We start from the raw sequence: 23,487 nt of genomic DNA on the forward strand, positions 1-23,487 counted from the left end.
TGAGGTGCTAAAATGGCAGGGCAGTACAAACCCCCCCCCCCAAATGACCCCATTTTGGAAAGTAGACACCCCAAGGAAATTGCTGAGAGGCATGTTGAGCCCATTGAATATATTTTTTTTTGTCCCAAGTGATTGAATAATGACAAAAAAAAAAAGTTTACAAAAAGTTGTCACTAAATGATATATTGCTCACACATGCCATAGTTATATGTGGAATTGCATCCCAAAATATATTCTGCTGCTTCTCCTGAGTACGGGGATACCACATGCGTGGGACCTTTTGAGAGTCTAGCCGCATACGGCACCCCGAAAACCAATCACTGCCTTCAGGAAGGGTGCAAATTTTTGATTTCACTCCTCACTACCTCCTCACTACCTATCACAGTTTCGAAGGCCATAAAATGCCAAAATAGCACAAATCCCCCCAAATGACCCCATTTTGGAAAGTAGACACCCCAAGCTATTTACTGAGAGGCATGTTGAGTCCATAGAATATTTTATATTTTGCCACAAGTTGCGGGAATATTAAAAACTTTTTTTTTTTGCACAAAGTTGTCACTAAATGATATATTGCTCACACATGCTATGGGCATAAGTAAAATTACACCCCAAAATAAATTCTACTGCTTCTCCTGAGTACGGGGATATCACATGTGTGGGACTTTTTGGGAGTCTAGCCGTGTACGGGACCCCGAAAACCAAGCACTGCCTTCAGGATTTAAATATAAAACGCTACCAAAAAAACTGTTAGCAATCGCAGGGATCAGGCCTGACTCTGCGAACGCTGCAGTTATGTGTTTAGTGTTTTGTTAGTGACAGTGATCGATCAATACTGCACTTGGGTGGGCTGAGCGTAGGGGCAAAACGCAGGTGCTAGCAGGTATCTGGGCTGATCCCGCTAACAATGCGTTTTTTGGAACCCTAAACTGCTGGGGACGCTAGTATAGATCTGATCAGATCAGATATTGATCTGTTCAGATACTATACCACTATGGGAGGTGTATGCTTTGTGGGTGTTAGCGGTACTGGCACTAACCTAGCTCTGCCTGGGGCAACGCAGACCCTATCTGACCCTAAAACCTAATTGATATCACCCACGGGGTGATCAGGGGGTTAAACCTTTATTGGGTAATAAATGGTGGATGCCCTGATGCTATAAAAAGCAAACTAACTAACCAGAGTCACCCGTAACACTTATACGGTGATCACTGGTGGAAGGGTTAACTAGGGGCAATCAGGGGGTTAAAACCTTTATTAGGTAGTATATGGGGGTCCCTGACACTATATAAAAACCTGACGGGGAACCTAAATAACTAACTGGCTATCCAGTGTCCCCAGTGACACTTATACGGTGATCGCTGGTGAAAGGGTTAACTCTAGGGGCAATCAGGGGGTTAAAATCTTTATTAGGTAGTGTATAGGGGTACCTAACACTATAAAAACCTGGCGGTGAACCTAAAAAATAACTAGCTACCTAGCGGCACCAGTGACACTAATGCAGCGATCAGAAAAACGATCGCTTATGCCGCGTACACACGATCAAACAAGCGGGTGGAAAAGTCTGGCAAACTGAAGTCCGCCAAACAATCCCCCCATGTGTAGCCTCTCCAATCTTCCCACCGGACTCGCATTTCAGCGGACAATCCGGCCGTGTGTATGCCAGTCCGCCGTACTTTTGAAATGAGCGGACTTTTCCCGCCCAGAGAAAAGTCCGCTCATTTCGAGCGGGTCTCCAGGTAGGCGGGGCCCGCGAAGGAGACGTCGCTGGCCCCGCCGCCTGGTATGGACTTAAAGGGGAACCCCAACGCCGAAAAAAATCGGCGTGGGGGTCCCCCCCAAGTCCACAACAGACCCTTGTTCGAGCACGCTACCCGGCCGGCCAGGAAAGGGGGTCGAGCGAGCGCCCCCCCCTGAGCCGTACCAGGCCGCGTGCCCTCAACATGGGGGTGCCTTGCGCCGTGCGCCCCCCCACCCCAAAGCACCTTGTCCCCATGTTGATGAGGACAAGGGCCTCTTCCCGACAACCCTGGCCGTTGGTTGTCGGGGTCTGCGGGCGGGGGGCTTATCGGAATCCGGGAGCCCCCTTTAATAAGGGGGTCCCCGGATACCGGCCCCCCACACTATGTGAAGGAGTATGGGGTACAATGTACCCCTACCCATTCACCTGTAAAATAAAAGTACAAAAAAAACACAACACACAAGATAAAATACTTTATTGCACAGCTCTGGGGGTCTTCCGTCTTCGGGGGTCTTCTCGCCGGACTCCTCCGCTATCTTCTTGTAGCTCTTTTGCTAGCGGAGGAGTCCGGCTTTCTTCCTCGCCGCCGGCCTCTTCTTCCGACTTCGGGGGTCTTGTCCCCCTCTTCGGTTCTTCTGCCAGGCCTTCTTATAGCTCTTTTACAGGCGGTGGCCCGGTCTTCTATCGCTGCCGCCGCCGCCTTCCGTTCTTCTTCTTCTTCTTCTTCTTCTTCTCCAGGAGATGTTGACTCGACGATCTCTCCTGCCGCAATGCCAGGGACGCGCTGCGCTGCCACTTATATAGGGACAAGGGGCGGTGTCACATGGGTTTATGTCACATGGGTTGGTCACATGGGTTGATGTCACATGGCGACAGTCCCATCATCCTCTGGGACTGTGACATCGTAAGGGGGCGGGGTCACCATGTGACACCAACCCATGTGACATAAACCCATGTGACACCGCCCCTTGTCCCTATATAAGTGGCAGCACAGCGCGTCCCTGGCATTGCAGCCAGAGAGATCGTCGAGTCAACATCTCCTGGAGAAGAAGAAGAAGAAGAAGAACGGAAGGCGGCGGTGGCGACAGAAGACCGGGCCACCGCCTGTAAAAGAGCTATAAGAAGGCCCGGTGGCCCGGCAGAAGAACCGAAGAGGGGGACAAGACCCCCGAAGTCGGAAGAAGAAGCCGGCGGCGAGGAAGAAAGTCCGGCGAGAAGACCCCCGAAGACGGAAGACCCCCGGAGCTGTGCAATAAAGTATTTTATCTCGTGTGTTGTGTTTTTTTTGTACTTTTATTTTACAAGTGAATGGGTAGGGGTACATTGTACCCCATACTCATTCACATAGGGTGGGGGGCCGGTATCCAGGGTCCCCCTTATTAAAGGGGGCTCCCGGATTCCGATAAAGCCCCCGCCCGCAGACCCTGACAACCAACGGCCAGGGTTGTCGTGATGAGGCCCTTGTCCTCATCAACATGGGGACAAGGTGCTTTGGGGTGGGGGGACCGCGCGGCCCCCCCTTCCCCAAGGCACCCCCCATGTTGAGGGCACGCGGCCTGGTATGGCTTAGGGGGGGCGCTCGCTCGTCCCCCTTTCCTGGCCGGCCGGGTAGCGTGCTCGGACAAGGGTCTGTTGTGGACTTGGGGGGGACCCCACGCCGATTTTTTTCGGCGTTGGGGTTCCCCTTTAAGTCCATACCAGGCGGCGGGGCCAGCGACGTCTCCTTCGCGGGCCCCGCCTACCTGGAGACGCGCTCGAAATGAGCGGACTTTCCTCCGCGTGTGTGGGCGAGTCCGTTCATTTCAAAAGTAGGGCGGATAGTACGGCGGACTTAGTACACCGCATTAGTCCGCTGAAAAAGTGCCGTGTGTGGGCAAGTAGCCCATTCGGAAAGTCCGACGGATAGTCTGGCGGGAAGTCCGCCAGACTAAGTACATCGGACAGACGGCTACGTGTGTACGCGGCTTTCGTGACACTGGCAAAACGGGGTGAAAGGGTTACCTGGGGGCAATCGGGGGTTAAAACCTTTATTAGGTAGTATATGGGGGTCCCTGACACTATATAAAAACCTGACGGGGAACGTAAATAACTAACTGGCTAACCAGCGTCACCAGTGACACTTATATGGTAATCGCTGGTGAAAGGGTTAACTCTAGGGGCAATCAGGGGTTAAAACATTTATTGGGTAGTATATGGGGGTACCTAACGCTATAAAAACCTGGCGGTGAACCTAAAAAATAACTAACTACATAGCAGCACCAGTGACACTAATGCAGCGATCAGAAAAACGATCGCTTAGTGACACTGGCAAAACAGGGTGAAAGGGTTACCTGGGGGCAATCAGGGGGTTAAAACCTTTATTAGGTAGTATATGGGGGACCCTGACACTATATAAAAACCTGACGGGGAACGTAAATAACTAACTGGCTAACCAGCATCACCTGTGACACTTAAAAGCATAAATGAGCATAAATGACATCTCTAATTTCCTAACGACCTATTACATTTGTGAAGGCCCTGGAGCACCAGGACAGTAGAATTACTCACAAAATGACCCCATTTTGGAAAGCAAACACCCCTATGTCTTTTCTATGAGGCATAATGAGTCTTTTGAACAGTTCATTTTTTTTGTACAAGTCTTCGGAAAATATGGAAAGAAAATGAAAACATTTTTTTTTTTATACAAAGTGGTCAGTTTATAAGATATTTCTAACTCAATGCATGTCCATAGCAAAAATGACACCCGAAAATACATTCTGCTACTCATCCTGAGTATGGCGATACTACATGTGTGTGACTTTTACACAGCCTGGCCACATACAAAGGCCCAACATGCAGGGAGCACCGTCAGGCGTTCTAGGAGCATAAATTACACCTCTAATTTCCTAATGACCTATTACATTTGTGAAGGCCCTGGAGCACCAGGACAATGGAATTACCCATGAAATTACCTCATTTTGGAACACAAACACCCCAAAGTAAATTCTATGAAGCTGTCAGGTCACCTGAGACAAGGTGACAGATGCACTCCGTAGGAGTCGGAAACGCACCGCTAGGTAGTGGACCTTAGGACTGACTGCTGCAGATTGTACCCAGGGAGATTCAGGACACGGGTCTACTGGATCACTAACACAGAACCCCGTAGGAGCTAGAGCATAGATTCCCCAGGGCGCAGAGTTTAAGAGCCAGCAGGTGTTCCCCAGAGCCTCCAGTGGTGAGGATGGACTTGGCTGCAGTCTGGCTCCAGGTCGCGACCCCTAGGGTCTCACAGCTCACACTCACAGTAGACTACAGGAGAAGGAAGCAGCAGGCTGGAACAACAAGAATAGTAAGGGGATAAGGCAGAGTAGACGCCAAAGGTTCAGGGTCACAGGCAGACAGGGATGGTCAGGGACATGCCAAAAGGTCAAGGTCACAAGCAGACAGGAATCGTTGAGGACACGCCAAGGTCGATAACAGAGACAAACGAAGAGCACACGGCAAGCAGGAAACAGGAAGCCAAACACACAAGGAATGCACAATGGTTGATCAGCACTGTTAGCTTGCAGTGCACAGTTTAATATAGGGTTCCCTGATAGGGCCTGGGGTGGAGCCATGCTTAGAGGAGAGGTTATAAAAACCACCAGGTGGAAGTGGTTGGCCTCTTAGTCAGAACACATGAGGGGAGGTAAGCAACCAGAGGAAGATCATTGCATAACCATGACAGAAGCATTATGAGTCTTTTAAACAAGAAAATGAAAATCTTTTTTTTTTTTACACAAAGTTGTCCATTTATAAGATATTTCTAACACATAGCATGTATATAAAAAAAAATACACCCCAAAACACATTCTGCTACTCCTCCTCCCTATTGCAATACCACATGTGTGAGACTTTTACACAGTCTGGCCATATAAAGCGGTCCAACATTGAAGTAGTACCTTCAGGTATTCTACGAGCATAAATTACACATCTCATTTCATTCCTACCTATCACACTTTTGAAGGTCCTGGAGCACCAGGACAATGGAATTACCCCCAAAATGACCCAATTTTGGAAAGCAAACACCTCGGCGTGTATTCTATGAGGCACAGACTACAAATAGTACTCAGGTACTCTGATGGGCTAGTAAAGGGTACTCTGTTACTCCGACAGGCTGGTGACAGGTACTCTGGCATTCCGATGGACTGTGACAGGTATTTGGGTACTCAGATGAACTGTGACAGGTACTCCGGTACTCAGATGAACTGTGACAGGTACTCCGGTACTCAGATGAACTGTGACAGGTACTCCGGTACTCAGATGAACTGTGACAGGTACTCCGGTACTCAGATGAACTGTGACAGGTACTTGGGTACTCAGATGGACTGTGACAGGTACTCAGATGGACTGTGATAGGTACTCAGATATTCTGGGGCTCAGATGGGCTGGGGCAGGTACTCAGATGGACTGTGACAGGTACTCGGGTACTCAGGTACTCAGATGGGCTGTGACAGGTACTCAGGTACTTGGGTACTCAGATGGGCTGTGACAGGTACTCAGGTACTTGGGTACTCAGATGGGCTGACAGGTACTCAGGTACTCAGATGGACTGACAGGTACTCAGGTACTCGGATACTCAGATGGACCGTGACAGGTACTCGGGTACTCAGATGGGCTGACAGGTACTCGGATACTCAGATGGACTGTGACAGGTACTCAGGTACTCAGGTACTCAGATGGGCTGGTGACAGGTACTCGGGTACTCAGATGGGCTGTGATGGGTGATGACAGGTACTTTGATGGGTGATGACAGGTACCCTGATGGCTGGTGACAGGTCCTCTTTATGGAGGGGTAATCAGTGTGATTAGTGTTTACACAAGGCGGTAACAAGATGTTACCGCAATCTCCTTCTCACACACGATCGGTCTGTGAGGAGTAGAACCCGGTAACATCTCATTACCGCGGTTTGTTTACATTCTGTGACTGACCGGCTGTGATTGGACACAGCCGGTTACGTGGTAAATTTCATTGGCTCTTTACTGCGATTGGGGTTGGGCTGTGTCAGGGTGACAAGGCGTATCCCCGATCGCTGCTCTGCATGCGCCCTAGGTGCGTGCATGAGCGCCGTGAATGTACACAGTACATGTGACTGGCTGTGATTGGACACGGCCGGTCATGTGTATCGGGGGTGGATTGGGATGCCAATCACATAGATCCGGGATGGGCTGTGTCCGAGGGACAAACCTTATCCACGATCGCTGCGCTGCGGGCCCCCGGGGGCCGTAGGAGCGGCGAAATACCAAGGACGTCCCAGGATGGGAGATACCATCTGTGGGCGTCATTTGACTATGGCCCGTATTGAATTGGTTAATAATGCTGCACTTAGATGGTGCTGCTCTCCTGTCTTTGCCTTCCACAGAGTTACTTCTAGCCTGTCACGCGCTGGCAACCATCCACAGTCAGCTTATCTTAGAACACTTCAACTGTCCTTTGGCAACTATGTACCACCCCACATGAACTTGATGTGAAAGAAAGTACTAATTACCCACTCTCTTTATTAAGCTGATGGAATGTACTTTCTCTTGCCTATGAATTTTAAGGTAAATGCTCACGCAGACTGGCAGGTCAAGAAAGGGGGGGGGGAGCGAGTGCCCCCCTCCATACCAGGCCACATGCCCTCAACATGGGGGTGTGTGCTTTGGGACGGGGGGGGGGGGCATGTACAATATTTATTATGCTTATAAATAAAAGAAAAATTTCACTTGTGGATTCTTACGCTTATTTTGATTGTTTTTTATCCGTTGTTCACATGCAATCATCACATATGTGTTAGTGTCTTGCTTTTTATTGTTTTGCTTTTCAGAGGTGGTATATTCACTTAAAGGGACAGCTTCACAAAAAACTTATTTTTGTTTTCAGAATATTGTAATTTCTGGATGGCGCTAGGGTTTACCAATATTTCTCACAATAAATGAAACACACTATACCTGCGCTTACAATGATAGTAAGATATAAAATCAGCTGACACAATTCACTGGTGGCAAATAACAGCATAAAAAATATAAAGGTGCAGTGCTAAAAAAATTACAGAAAGTCTTTTCTAGGGAATTCAAATTTTATTTTAATTTTAATAAATTGAATATCAAACATACTACACTACGAGGTGTTTTTCTGCCCATTTCTGAACAGTGAACTTATTGAGGTCCATATGAAGTGAGTCTGTCAGAGGGTGGAAGAGTGCTGATAGTTGGTGTTTTGGCTGATTGTATTCTCTAGAAAGTGCAATTGATCGCTGTATGTAGTGGTCCACCCCAGATGGTAAGAGTCAGTGTGTGTACAACTGTCGGTGGAGGATCCCTCTGTAGATTTTTTTGTTTGGACTTCGTACTTATTGGACTCGTTCCTTTGAATTTCCCGAAAAGGACTTTCTGTAAAAATGTTTGCGCTGCACCCAGTCTCAGTAGAATTAGCATACAGTGAATCGATCCAAATGACATCTTGCAGATCATAGAAAGCTTTCATCCTAAAACTTGTGCAGATCCTCACAGATAAATATCAAATAGATAAAAAAAAAACATAAAATTCACAGGTTTGCTGGGTAAGGTATGTATTTTTGCTGATGACACGAAGTTGTGTAATAGGGTTGATATCCCTGGAGGTGTTTGTAACATGGAACATGATTTAGCATTGCTGGAAGACTATTCAAAGCAGTGGAGACTGCAATTCAATGTTTCTACTTTAAATGTAAAATAATGCACCTAGGGGGAAAAAAACCCTTGAGAGAGCACACAATTGGGGGTACAGTGTTAGCCAGCACTACAGAGGAATAAGATGTGGGGGTACTTATTTCAGATGATTGCAAAATGCGCAAACAGTGTGACCAGGCAGTGGGAAAAATTAATAGAATTCATTCATAGAATTCGCTGGACCCTGGGACAACTAGGTGTCCAATTATGAAAAGTCAGCAGCTGCAGTATTTGTAGCTGCTGACTTAAAATAGTTTTTTTTTTTTTAAGCAGAACTCCGCTTTAACTGAGAGATGATATATGCAGTCCTCAGCAACTATTTAACTGATCCCTTAGCCCAGTCCAGACTTTATCCTCTATTATTACAGCCCTGATGAAAGGGTAACCTTGTAGCCCCTGAATCTTATTGGAACATCTAACACAAATAAAGCCTATTCCGGGTTTTTACTAATGAAGTGACACCTTTATCTTCCAATCTCTTTCCATAGCTGCACAGGGACTACCCCAAAAATGATTCTTAGAACTAGAGAGCTAGAGAACTTCTAGGCACCTCCCATCACAAACCACAAGATGCCAAGTAAATCAGCTTCTCCATTATACAACTTATCCGCTTTCCGACCAGCCGCCGCCATTATACTGCAGCAGGTTGGCACGAACACTTGAACCTTTGTTGCTATACGTCAGTCCCTTTAAGCAGGGTAGCAGGCATGTGCGCCCGCTCCACTGCGAGGGTACCAATGCGCGTGGTCAGCCATCGTGATAACCGCAGGCCACGTGTGATCGCGGGTACAAGAGTCAGAACAGAGACGTGTGTGTGTGTTTAAACACACAAATCTCTGTTCTGTGAGGAGAGGCAGATCATGAGTTCCTACTAGCTAGGAATCACGATCTGTCATTTCCTCCAGTCACTCCCATCCCCCTACAGTTAGAACACACACTAGGGAACACAGTTAACCCCTTGATCGCCACCCTAGTGTTAACCCCTTCCCTGCCAGTGACATTACACAGTAATCAGTGCATTTTTATAGCACTGGTCGCTGTATAATTGTCAATGGTCCCAAAATGTGTCAAAAGTGATGTTGCAGTCCCAATAAAAATCACTAGTAAAAAAATAAAATAATAGTATAAATGCCATAAAACTATCCCCTATTTTGTAGACGCTATAACTTTTGCGCAAACCAATTAATATAGGCTTATTGCAGTTTTTATTACCAAAAATATGTAGAAGAATACATATCGGCCTAAACTGAGGGAAAAAAATCATAAAAAAAAAAAAAAAAACGGGATATTTATTATAGCAAAAGAACAAGATATTGGGGGTTGTTTACTAAAGGAAAATCCACTTTGCACTACAAGTACACTTGAAAGTGCACTTGGAAATAAAGTTGCTGTAGATCCGAGAGGGACATGCAAGGAAAATAAAAAACAAAATTTTAGCTTACACATGATTGGATGATAAAATCAGCAGAGCTTCCACTCATTTCAGATCTACCCCTTAGATATAGAGTGACTGCACTTCCAAGTGCACTTGCTGTGCAAAGTGGATTTGCCTTTCGTAAATAACCCCCATTGTGTTTTTTTGAAAAATTTTGCTAATTTTTTTGTTTATAGCGCAACAAATAAAAAACGCAGAGATGATCAAATACCGCCAAAAGAAATCTATATTTGTGGGATAAAAAGGGCGTACATTTTGTTTGGGTACAGCATTGCACAACCGCGCAATTGTTAGTTAAATTGACGAAGTGCAGTATCACAAAAAATGGCCTGGTCATTGAGCAGCCAAATCTTCCGGGGGCTGAAGTGGTTAAAGTGGTTCTAAAGGCAGGAGGTTTTTTTTTTATCTTAATGCATTCTATGCATTAAGATAAATAACCTTCTGTATGCAGCAGCCCCCCTATTATGTATCTATCTAGCAATGTTGCACGAGAGACTCGGCTGGCTGGCACTCTCCCTCCTGATTGGCTGAGACAGCAGCAGAGGGCCAGTGGCTCCTGCTGCTGTCAATCAAAGTCAGTGAGCCACTGAGGAAAGAGAAGGAGTGGAGCTGGCCCACGGCTCTGTGTCTGAGTGGACACATAGAACTGCGGCTTGGCTCTGGTGCCCCCATAGCAAGCTGCTTCCTGTGGGGGCACTCAGCATGGGGGAGGGGCCAGAAGCACCAAAGAGGTACCCAAGAAGAGGAGGATCTGGGCTGCTCTGTGAAAAAACATTACACAGAGTGAGTATAACGTTAATTATTTTTAAATTAAAAAAATAAGACTTTAGTATCACTTTAAAGTGTTACTAAACCTGAAACAGTAAAATCAGTCTGTATATGGAGTAAAGCATGTTTGTTATACTCACTGTGGAATTTAAGGGGTTAATCCTGCGCATTATGTAAACAGGCTGTTTGATCCTTTCTTCTCCCCAAACTATTTCCTGATAGAACAGAGCCTTGGGGGCAAGCTGCACATGTTCAGTTTGTTGTGCATTGCCAGAGGGATTTTTTTGTCTTGGGAGGGTGTGTGTGATCAGCACAGAGCCAATCAGCACTGTTCAGACAGAGGGTCAGGGGTCCTGCAGCCTCATAGGACAATCAGGGGAGAATGAAAATGCCTCCTACCAGCTTTAATCAGACACTGATAAAAGTCACAGGACTTCTATATACTGTGATGAGAAAAGGTATTTTGCAGTTTATATTTACTAAAACGATTGCATTTCCATGTTCTGTGTACTGTGGGAGACAAGATATAGTGAATGCAGGGTCCTGGGTTTAATAACACTTTAATAAGTCAGGGCTGACATTCCTCCCCCTCCCTGATCCATTAAAAGACAGTGTTCCTCTAAAGGAGAAAAACCCATAGTGCTCTGGGTATCCTTTGTTATGGGTACACCCTGTATTATGTTTTACATAGGAAACAAAGCATATATAAAACATCAGTTTAAATCATAAACTTAAACAAAAAAAGACAAACACAGTGACCCAAAGCAACAGAGTTTCCCTGTTCAAACTGAAGAATCATTCTGGCTCAGATAACACAATACAAATAATCATACAGAAATGAATGAAATGTTTATTTTGTGCGTCATCTGTATTTTTCAGTCTGTGACCTATATCAGCCTGTAACAGAGGATAATAACTCCCTAGCAACAAATATTGTACATCAGGGGTGCTGTACTCATGTCATAAGCCTTGGGTCAAAATAAAAGATATACACTATATTATCAGAAGTATTGGGACACCTGCCTTTACATGCCAATGAACTTTAATGGCATCCCAGTCTTAGTCCGTAGGGTTCAGTATTGAGTTGGCCCACCCTTTGCAGCTATAACAGCTACAACCCTTCTGGGAAGGCTTGTCCACAAGGTTTAGGAGTGTGTCTATGGGAATGTTTGAACATTCTTCCAGAAGCACATTTGTGAGGTCAGGCACTGATGTTGGAGAGAAGGCCTGGCTGGCAGTCGCCACTCTAATTTATCCCAAAGGTGTCCTATAAGGTTGAAATCAGGCCAGTCAAGTTTCTCCACCCCAAGCTCGCTCATCCATGTCTTTATGGACCTTGCTTTGTGCAGTGGTCCAAATCATTTGGTGGGGGGGGGGGGGGGCGGGATTATGGTGTGAGGTTGTTTTTTTTAGGGGTTGGGCTTGGCTTTCTGTGAAAGGAACTCTTAAGGTATCAGCATACCAAGACATTTTGGACAATTTCATGCTCCCACCTTTGTGGGAACAGTTTGGGGATGACCCCTTCCTGTTCCAACATGACTGCACACCAGTGCACAAAGCAAGATCCATAAAGAAATGGACAAGTGAGTTTGGGGTGGAGGAACTTGATTGACCTGCCTTTCAACCTGATAGGACACCTTTGGGATAAATTAGAGTGGAGACTGCCAGCCAGGCCTTCTCATTCAACATCAGTGCCTGACCTCACAAATGCGCTTGTGGAAGAATGGTCAAACATTCCCATAGACACACTCCTAAACCCTGTGCACGGCCTTCCCAGAAGAGTTGAAGCTGTTATAGCTGTAAAGGGTGGGCCAACTCAATATTAAACTCTACGGACAGGCAGGCATTCCAATACTTTTCACAATATATAGTGTATGTCAGAGTGACTGCTTTACAAAATGTGGGTTCTGTACAAAAGCCAAGATGGCAGCAGCTATGGTCCTGAACTATGCTATATATTTCATTTATATTTCAGAAATATAATTTCTTTTTGTATCCAGGAGGTGCTGTTTTTATTACCTACAAAAGGTTTAATGAAAGTATAATATTCACTCCGCAAGTTCCTGAATGGGATGACCAGACGGTGATCAACTCACAAGTGGTGACTGGAACCATCACAAACCCTAACAGTAAACATCTGAGTTCCCCTGTCATCTTCAGACTTTCCCATCTGCAGGTCAGTATTTTAACATAAAAACAGTCAACACAACCCTACCATGCTCTTATTTAAGTGGACTATGAAGAATTAATCTGCAGAAAACATATTATAAACCTCTTCCTGCCTACAGCATTTTGATTAAACCCAGATGTCATAGGCATCTTTAGTCCACACAAATTCAAGAACTTACTGTAATAAAAAATGAAGTCTTTCTAGATCACTTCATGCTGCCCCCTTCTGCAGATATAACTGTAAGGCCGCGTACACACGGGCGGACTGTTCGCCCAACTTTGTCCGCTGAACAGTGTTTCGGCGGACAGTCCGCTCGTGTGTGGGCTTCAGCGGACAGTTTCAGCGGAAAGTCTGACGAACAAAGTTTTTCGGAATTTCCGTAAAACTGTCCGCTGAAACTTGGTTTGAGCGGACAGTCCGCCCGTGTGTAGGCTTGTTCGTCAAACTAAGTTCCGCGCATGCTCAGAAAGGATTTACACGGCGAAGGTTGCATTGCAGTGTATTGGACGTCGTATTTTTCGTCCCGTCGTACGTGCCGTTCACATCATCGCGCAAGTTTCAGCGGACTGTTCGTTCGTCGTGTGTGGTCAAGTCCGTCCATGCTAATTTTGAGCGGACTGTCCGCTCAAACTGTTTGACGAACAAAGTTGGGCGAACAGTCCCCGCGTGTGTACGCGGCCTAAATGTAAATCAATAGTGTATATACTGTTTAAAATGCAGTAATACACTGCCTCACCCTACTCTGCACATGTGAAGCTGTCGAAAAATTAGAACCACTAGAGGCAAAACTGCTTACAGCGTAAAGATTTACTGCTGCTCAGGGCCTCTGGGCTTCAGCAAAATTGCAGCCTCCATTAAGAGGAAACAGGAACAGTACAGGAGGCAATTTAAAGCACACACTATTTTTGGCAGCATAATTATTAATGTTTAATGTATGTTCCTTGCTAAAGAACATTATTTTTTATCAAGTTGTTATGGGTAAAGTTCTGTTGTTACATTTAGGATTACCAGTGATTCTTGATTATGCGATCTCTAGAGCAAAATGGTTCCATCTGCTGTCTGTGGATAGAAGTGTACCTCTGTTTAAAACTGTAATTGTCTGATACAATAATAGTATACAAATATATTTTTTTAAAGTATGCACACACACATACACTTTTTTCATTTATTTAAATTTTTGTCTACTGGTAAGTGTATAATCACAACAGAGCAGGGTTAAAGTCAAGTCAACTGTTGAACTCTGATGCTGAAAAACATTTGTCTGCTATTTGTGAATTCAGGTTTGAATGGCCTCCAGAAATGTGAAACTTAAACCCGCTACTACTTTTTTTCCTTTATATTGGCTTTTTAAGACCATGACTACAATAATTTAGAGGTAGAATGATAGGCTTAGTGCAGTATAACACTTTTGGTAATTACATTTTATTTATGGCGCTCTACAGAATATATAGGACCAAACAAGAGTGACAAGTAAGGAGGAAAGAGGGATTTGGTTCCAAAAGAGGGACAGCCCCTACCTATGATTGACAGTTAAGAAGGTGACACTTGGGATGTTTTTACAGCCATAAATTGAAGCACATCTTATAAGCCAGATATCTCTGACCAGAGTATACTTGAAGTTTAAAATACAAGCGTACTCTTAAAGTGGCTGCAACCCTAGGAAAAAAATGGTCCTGTTCATTTTAAGCATGAATAACAGCACAATGCTTGTTCTGTATAATTTGTCCCTTTCTGTCATCTAAAATACATGTTTGATCCTGCCTGGTGCTGCCCTCCACTCTGTAAACTGACCATGCTTATCATGGCTGCTAAGCCCTGACACTGTGGTCAGTTTACGTGCCTCCATCATGTCTCTCCTCTGTCCTCTCTCCCCCTCCCACCCTGCCTGTCAGCTAGTCTCTGCCAATTTGCTCCGCCCCCTCCCCTTTCTGCTAAAATGACTGCGTTTTATTATTAGAATCCCCTATGTTCCATTAACCACTTGACCACTGGGCACTTAAACCCCCTTAATAACCAGACCAATTTTCAGCTTTCGGTGCTCTCACATTTTGAATAACAATTACTCAGTCATGCAACACTGTACCCATATGAAATTTTTGTCTTTTTTTCACACAAATAGAGATTTCGTTTGGTGGTATTTAATCACCGCTGGGTTTTTTATTTTTTTGTACTATAACAGAAAAAAGAAAAAAAAATCTGTAAAAAAAAAAAATGAATTTTTCTTTGCTTCTGTTATAAAATTTAGCAGATTAGTATTTTTTCTTCATAAATTTTGGCCAAAATGTATCCTACTACATATCTTTGGTAAAAATAAGTACAAATTAGTGGATATTATTTGGTATTTGTGAAAGTTATAGAGTCCACAAGCTATGGTGCCAATATCTGAAAATTGATCACACCTGAAGTACTGACGGCCTATCTCATTTCTTGAGTCCCTAACATGCTAGAAAAGTATAAATACCCCCCAATTGACCCCTTTGTGGAAAGAAGACATTCCAAGGTATTTAGTAAGAGGCATGATGAGTTTTTTGAAGTTGTCATTTTTTCCCACAATTCCTGGCAAAATCAAGATTTTTTTTTTCCTTTTTTCTCCACAAAATTGTCATATTATCAGGTTTCTCACGCACAGCATATGCTTACCACAAATTACACCCCAAAACACATTCTGCTATTACTACCGAGTATGGCAATATCACATGTGTGAGACATTTACACAGTGTGGCCACATACAGAGGCCCAACATGCAGGGAGAACCATCAGGCATTCTGGAGCACCCAGGACAATTCTGACATTTCTCTCCTACGTGTAAAAATCATCATTTATTTGCTAGAAAATTACATAGAACCCCAAAACATTATACATGTTTTTTAAGCAAAGACCCTAGAGAATACAATGGTGGTCGTTGCAACTTTTTATCTTACATGGTATTTGCGCAGCAATTTTTCGAATGCTTTTTTTGGAAAAAAACAGTTTTGTGCTTTAAAAAAAAAAAACAGGATAAATTAGCCCAATGTTTTTGCATAATGTGAAAGATGAAGTTACGCTGAGTAAATAGATACCTAAAATGTCACCCTTCAAAATTGCACGCGCTTGTGGAATGGCGCCAAACGTCGCTATTTAAAAATCCCCATAGGCGACGTTTAAAAATGTTTACTGGTTACATGTTTTGCATTACAGAGGAGGTCTGGGGCCAAAATTATTGCTCTTGCTCTAACGTTCGCAGCGATACCTCACATGTGTGGTTTGAACATATGTGAGCGGGACTTACGTATGCATTTGCTTTAGCATGTGAGCTCACGGGAACAGGGGCGCTTTAAATATTTTTTTTTTTATTGATCATTTTACTTTATTTCTTTTAGTTTGACACTTTTTCCCCAAAAATAAATTTTTTGATCACTTTTATTCCTATTACAAGGAATGTAAACATCCCTTGTAATAGGATTATGGCATGACAGGTCCTCTTTACAGTGAGATATGGGGTCAATAAGACCCTACATCTCACCTCTAGACTGGGAAGCCTGAAATAAAAAAAAAAAAAATGATTCTGGCTTCAATCGTATTTGCGAATCGGTAGAATCACCAGAGGGCGGCAGGAGGTGGGGGGGACATTCCCTCTCGCCTCCTGTAACAACGATCAAGCAGTGGAACAGCCACTATGATCGTTCTTATGTTGTAGAAAATCGCCAGCTGAAAAAGCTGATATCTGAATGATGCCTATAGCTGCACCCATCATTCAGATATCCCCCCACAAAGTCAAGGATGTCATATGATGGCCAGCGAGCGGGTAGTGGTTAAAATGAATTTGTTTTTTTAACACAAAGTTGTCCATTTATACAATATTTCTAACACATAGCATGTACATACCAAAAATGATACCTCAAAATAGATTCTTCTACTCCTCCTGAGTACAGCAATACCACATGTGTGAGACTTCCACAGCCTGGTCACATACAGAGGCCGAGTACAGCCAAGCATGGCTGAGCATGGCCGAGCATGGCTGGGTATCACCGAGTACTGCAGGGTATCACCGAGTATGGCTGGGTATTGCAGGGTATCACCAAGTTTGGGTGAACATGGCCGTGTATTGCTGGGTATTGCAGAGTATCACCAGGTATGGCTGGGTATTGCAGAGTATCACCAGGTATGGCTGGGTATTGCAGGGTATCCCAGAGTATGGCTGGGTATTGCAGAGTATGGCTGGGTATTGCAGGGTATCAGCCAAGTATGGCTGGGTATTGCTGGGTATGGTAGTTTATGGCAGAGTATTGCCAGGGTATTGCAAGCTATTGCAGAGTATTGCTGGGTATTGCAAAGTATTGGCAGGGCATTGTTGGGCATTGCAGAGTATTGGCAGGGAATTGCAGAGTATTGGCAGGGCATTGCTGGGTATTGCAGTGTATTGGCAGGGAATTGCAGAGTTAATTGTCAGTGAGCAGTGCTGTGGGCACTGCAGATCCAGCCCTCAGCGATGCTGACACTGATCTCTCCCCTCTCACTGTACCGATTGGTACACAGAGGGGAGAGAGGAACCGGCGTCAATTGACGGAGCAATCACGTGGTAAGTGGCCGCAATGAACCCGGCGGTCCCGAATGCGCTCAAGTGCGCGGCCCAGGGGGCGCGCTAGAGCGGAATTCTGGGAGGACATTATAGTACGTCCTCCCAGAGTTAAGCAACCGCTGCCCTCTAGCCATCATTCGGCTATGGGCCGGTTGTTAAGTAGTTAAGTTATGTACCCATCGTATGTTATATACAAAAAAGATGTAGCTTTATACCTTATTTCACTCACGTGACCACCTGCCGCTCTCCTCCTCTCCTTCCCTCCTCCCAGCTGACGTCAGCAGGGAATTCTCAGTCCCTCCCATTGTAGTTTTAAGACAGGGGGAGGGGAGAGGTAGGCAGTCACGTGAGCACCAATGAATGAATGAACATAGAGGGTTCTATTAAGTAAACAAAGTGGCTTTACATTCACTTTAAAATGAATAAAATTGTTGTAAAGGCTTAAAGAGGTTGTAAAGCAGAAGGTTTTTATCTTAATGCCCTCTATGCATTAAGGGTAAAAAAACTTTCTGTGTGTAGCAGCCCCCTCTCAATCCCACCCCAGCAACCTCAAATGACTTACCTGAGCCCCTTCTCTCTCCAGCGATGTCCACGAGTGTCTAAGCTGTCTGGGACACTCCTCCCAATTGGCTAAGACACAGCAGTGGCGCGATTGGCTCCCATGGCTTTCATTCAGCCAATCAGGGGAGAGAGGGGGTCGGGGTCAGGCTGGGGCTCCATGTCTGAATAGATACACCGAACTCTGACTCGGCTTGCGTGCCCTCATAGAGAGCTGCTGGCTGAGGGATTTTAGGACAAAGGTTGCAAGTGAGATCTCCCCTTGCTGTGACAAAAAGCCAGTCTTGGTCCGCAACCAAGATATATAGAGCAAAATAGGAAGAAAAGTGGCGGCACCACCAGCATAGAAAAATTATAGTTTATTGAAGTTGCATAAAAAATCAGGAACATGATAAATAAGCACGCTCCATTCTTGTGGTTTCAGCAGACGTGTTTCACACACCTGTGCTTAGTCATTGCAATGACTTTGCTGGTGCTGCCACCACTTTTCTTCCTATTTTGTTGGCTGAAGGGGCACTTGATAGGAGGGAGGGGCCTGTAGCAGCAAAGAGGGACCCGAGAATAGGATGCAGGCTGTTCTGTACAAAACCAACTGCACAGAGCTGGTAAGTATAACATTTTGTTTAAAAAAAAAAAAAGAGACTTTACAATCACTTTAAGTTTTTTTTTTTAACCTTTATGCATTCTCTACATTAAGGAAAAAACCTCTCCTGTTCAGACCCCCCAAGTACCCCTTATATTTACCTGAGCCAGGGGGGCAGCAGCGCTGTTTTTCCTCACTCTTCTTGCAGGATTCAAATGCAGCAACAGGTTCCATTGGCTCCTGCTACTGTCAATGAAATCCTGTGAGGGGGATGAGCCATGCTGTGCTAGTCAATAGATGCATGAGTGCCTGCATGAGTGCCCCCATTGCAAACAGTTTGCTATGGGGGCACTCGGAAGGCAGAAGCACCAGCAGGGGGCCCCAGAAAATGAGGTAAGAGGCCACTGTGTGCAAGGGGACAAGGGCCTCCTCCCCATAACCCTGGCCTGTGGGCAGGGAGCTTACTGCAACCCACAGATCCTGGCCCCCTCCCCCAAGTGAATGAGTATGGGGTACATATTAATTACAAATCCTTTGGCAAGTAAAACAGCTTATATATATGTATTTCATCTGTGAATATATCTGTTTATCTGAAGTTCAGGTTTATATTTACAGAGAGATTATGTTACTACTTGTAAATCATGTTTTTGAAAGGAAACATTTTCATTTTATATTACCCCATAATGATTAATCAGGCTCGGTTCACACTGCTGTGACGCCAAAATTGTGCAACTTCCTTGTTTGCGATTTCCTTGTGACTTTTCTGATTTAACATTGCAGTCTATGGCACTTAAGTTGCACCAAAGTCTTACAAAAGTAATGTAGGAACCTTTTTTTTTTTTTGCTGTGACTTCAGTTGCATTGATTAAGACGGCACCTAGTGAAATAAATGGATTTTGACTTGTCATGTGACTTATTGTGTCACAAGTTCCGCGATAAGTCGCAGCAATGTGAACCAGGGCTTAGTATATGAATCAGATTGGTTGATTTCTATCCAATACCTGCTTAAATCAGGTCCTCTCCATAGTAGATTTGTAGTTCAAAACCTAAGCCTTTATAACTATTTACCACTTCCATCAAAAAATCAAAAATCAAAGGCACAACGGGGTGAAGACATACAGATCATTCCTATTTGACCATTGCAACTGATTGCTCTGTCTGACTCTTTATTTTATATGTGGTAGAAGGGAGAAGGCTTGCATAACTTTGCCAGGCTCACAATTCCAAAAAAGACACATTTGGGAGGTATAGATGAGTGGCATTGCAGAGTTACTGAAATGTATACATCTTTCCATTGCAGCCAATAAGCCCCTTACATGAGTTTGTCTGTGTATTTTGGGACCCTGAAAAGAATAACTGGTCGAAAGAAGGATGTGAGACAGGACAATCTGATAACAAACACACCAACTGCACCTGTACCCATCTCTCCAGCTTTGCACTCCTCATGGCACCGCATGAAATACAGGTGATTTCAACAAATAAGAATGTTGATTAAACTATTATAGTTTTATATAACATTAAACATAGGCAGAGAGAGGATAATATCATAAATATGCTCATGATCCAATGTTCAGTGGTATGGCCAAATGCTCAAAATTTAGAATCTGAATAGACAACTTTGGCCTGCAGATCTGAATTAACACCTAGCTGCTAATGAGTCTAATGACGCATACACACGTATCAGACTATCCGGCAGACTTAGTCTGGCGGACAAACTGTCAGACTGTCCGCCGGACTTTCCGAACGAGCTACTTGCCCACACACAGTACTTTTGCGGCGGACTAGGTCTGGCGGAAGGGGTCCGGCGGAGTCCGCCGGATTATACGCCGTACTTTTGAAATGAATGGACTCACCCACACACACGGAGCAAAGGCAAAAAAAAATTTCCTCCGTGTATCAAAAAACTAAAAAAAAAACACAACACACAAGGTTTAAAAATACTTTATTGCACTGCTCTGGGGGTCTTCCGTCTTGGGGGGTCTTCTCGCCAGACTCCTCCGCTATTTTCTGCTAGTTCTTTTACTAGCCTGGCTTTCTTCTTCGTCGCCGCCCAAGGGTCTTCTTCCGACTTTGGGGGTCTTATCCCCTCTTCGGGGGTCTTGTCCCCTTCTTCGGGTTCTTCTTGCCGGGCCTCCGCGCTTTCTTCTAGCTCTTTTACAAGTGGTGGCCCGGTCTTCTGACGGCAACAGCGACAGCGGCGACAGAAGACCAGGCCAGCTCTTGTAAAAGAGCTAGAAGAAGGCGCGGAGGCCCGGCAAGAAGAACCGAAGAGGGGGACAAGACCCCCAAAGTCGGAAGAAGACCCCCGGGGCGGCAACGAAGAAGAAAGCCGGGCTCCTCCACTAGTAAAAGAGCTAGCAGAAGATAGTGGAGGTGTTGAAGGCACGTGGCCTGGTACGCTCACTCGTCCCCACCCCCTTTCCTGACCGGCCGGGTAGCGTGCTCGGATAAGGGTCTGATATGGACCTAGAGGGGGACCCCCACGCCGTTTTTTCGGCGTAGGGCTTCCCCTTTAACTCCATACCAGGTGACGGGGCCAACGACGCCTCATTCGCTGGTCCTGGCTACCTGGAGCCACGCTCAAAATGAGCGGACTTTTTTACGGGCGGGAAAAGTCTGTTCATTTCAAAAGTGCGGTGGACTAGCACATACACACCGTATTGTCCGCCAGACTAGCACACACATGGCCGTATTGTCCGCCGAAATGCAGACATATTTAGGTGCAAAACTACTTTTAGTCCGCCGGACTTTTGGGTAAAAAAAAGTCCGCCGGAGCCCACACACGGGCGGATTATAGTCCGCCGGACTTGAGTCCACCGGATTTTTCCACCGGATTGTTTGATCGTGTGTACGTGGCTTTAGACAACACCTTGTAGGCTTGTGACTGAGGGTAAAGTTATTCCATTATCACCTCACAAACCATTAACCACTTAAGCCCCGGGCCATTTGGCTGACCAAAGACCAGAGCACATTTTGCGATTCGGCACTGCGTCGCTTTAACTGACAATTTTGCGGTCGTGCGAAGGGGCTCTCAAACAAAATTGATGTTATTTTGTTTTCCCACAAATAGAGCTTTCTTTTGGTGGTATTTGATTACCTCTGCGGTTTTTATTTTTTGCGCTATAAACAAAAATAGAGCGCCAATTTTGAAAAAAACACATTATTTTTTACTTTCTGCTATAATAACTATCCCCAAAAAATATATAAAAAAACATTTTTTTTCCTCAGTTTAGGCCGATACATATTCTTCTACATATTTTTGGTAAAAGAAAAAACACAGTAAGCGTTTACTGATTGGTTTGCGCAAAAGTTATAGTGTCTACAAAATAGGGGTTCGTTTTATGGCATTTTTATTAATATTTTTTTTACTAGTAATGGCAGTGATCTGCGATTTTTATTGTGACTGCGACTACTGTAGCCCATCATCTTCAATATTCAATGTGTTGTGCATTTAGAGATGGTATTCTGCATACCTTGGTTGTAACGGATGGTTATTTGCATTACTGCTGCCCATTTTCCTCTGACATCAACAAGGCATTTTTGACCACACAACAGTCGCTCTCTGGATATTTTCTATGTTTCGGACCATTCTTTGTAAACTGTAGAGATGGTTGTCTGTAAAAAATCCCAGGAGATCAGCAGTTTTTGAAACACTCAGACCAGCCCGTCTGGCATCAACAATAATGCCACATTCAAAGTCACTTAAATCCCATTTCTTCCCCATTCTGATGCTCGGTTTGAACTTCATCAATTCGTCTTCACCACGTCTAGATGCCTAAATGCATTGAGTTGCTGCCATGTGATTGGTTGATTATTAATTTGTGTTAGCAAGCAATTGAACAGGTGTACCTGTTAAAGCGGCCGGTGAGTGTAAGTGAAAGTATAGAAGGGAGGGGGATAGGAAGGAACCACAGGTTACATTTTCAGTTATTTATTAGATAATCACTTCACGTTTCTATTTTTACAGGACGATTTTACTGTTAACCTTCTCTCCTACATTGGCCTGTGTGTGTCTCTTCTTTGCCTGTCTCTGTGTCTCCTTACATTCATCCTGTGTCGGAGTCTGAGGAGCGCTCACACCTCCATCCTAACAGCTCTCTGTGGATGTCTCTTCCTGGGACAACTTTTGTTTCTGGTGGGAATCCATCAAACTACGATTAAGGTAACTGGCTGCATGTACAACCATATTCAAGAATCGCAAAGTGTTAAATCAGACTTAAACACATTGGGGTGTATGTATAAAAACATTTAATAGAAATTAACTAAGTTAAGTGCATAACAAGTGCAGTACATTCACTCTGTGCAAATGGGGCAAAACATTTTATTAGGCTATTTCCTATGCTGGATGAAGGGTTTTCATTGATTTAACCCTTTCCTTGCCAGGCCCTGTGCTCCACTGTCAAACTCAGCTGGCCAGACCATTTTTGCAATTTTTCCTTTGCTTTTTTATTTTTCACTTATAGCTCTGTGTTTGTAAAAGACCCCCCCCCCCCATCATATATTTTCTGAAAATACATGACCAGAAGAATAAAAAGAAGGTGCTACTGATTTTTAAGGTCCCATGATATTTGCGCAAATGTTAATCAAAACAATATTTTTGCTAACAATCCAATGAAACCATTATTAGCAGATAAAAACAAAGCAAATGTTACAAAATTCATTTGAAATATAAAAGCTTTACCTGTATTGAGTTAATAAATAACAAATATTTGTAACTTTTAAATTGCGCTTTTTTGCAAAATGGTGAAAATCTAACAAATGCAAAAGTGTAAATATCCAAATTTCTCAAAAAATCTGAAGGTTTTAATTTTTCCCTTACAGCTTTCAGAATTTGTGAAAGACTCCATAACCATATATTTTCTGAAAGCGTATGACCTAGAATAAAAAGAAGCTGCTACTGATTTTTTTAGCCCCCGTGGTATTTGGGCAAATGTTTAGCAAAACAATATTTTCGCTAAAATTACACTAA

General features: G+C 44.4%; 1 protein-coding gene across 1 annotated transcript in view; it reads left to right on the forward strand.

Moving 5' to 3' along the window:
• The window catches only part of LOC143960991 (adhesion G protein-coupled receptor E3-like), a 256,924-nt gene that overhangs the window by 202,644 nt on the left and 30,793 nt on the right, over nucleotides 1-23,487 (forward strand). Inside the window, exons 9-11 of the mRNA XM_077470083.1 lie at nucleotides 12,650-12,825; nucleotides 19,819-19,983; nucleotides 22,486-22,680. Coding sequence (XP_077326209.1) covers nucleotides 12,650-12,825; nucleotides 19,819-19,983; nucleotides 22,486-22,680 — 536 coding nt within the window. The remainder of the gene's footprint in view (nucleotides 1-12,649; nucleotides 12,826-19,818; nucleotides 19,984-22,485; nucleotides 22,681-23,487) is intronic.

This window comes from Lithobates pipiens, unplaced genomic scaffold (genome assembly GCF_037356315.1).
Source record: "Lithobates pipiens isolate NorthernLeopardFrog02 unplaced genomic scaffold, aLitPip1_a1.2 Scaffold_8, whole genome shotgun sequence".
Classification (NCBI taxonomy): domain Eukaryota; kingdom Metazoa; phylum Chordata; class Amphibia; order Anura; family Ranidae; genus Lithobates; species Lithobates pipiens.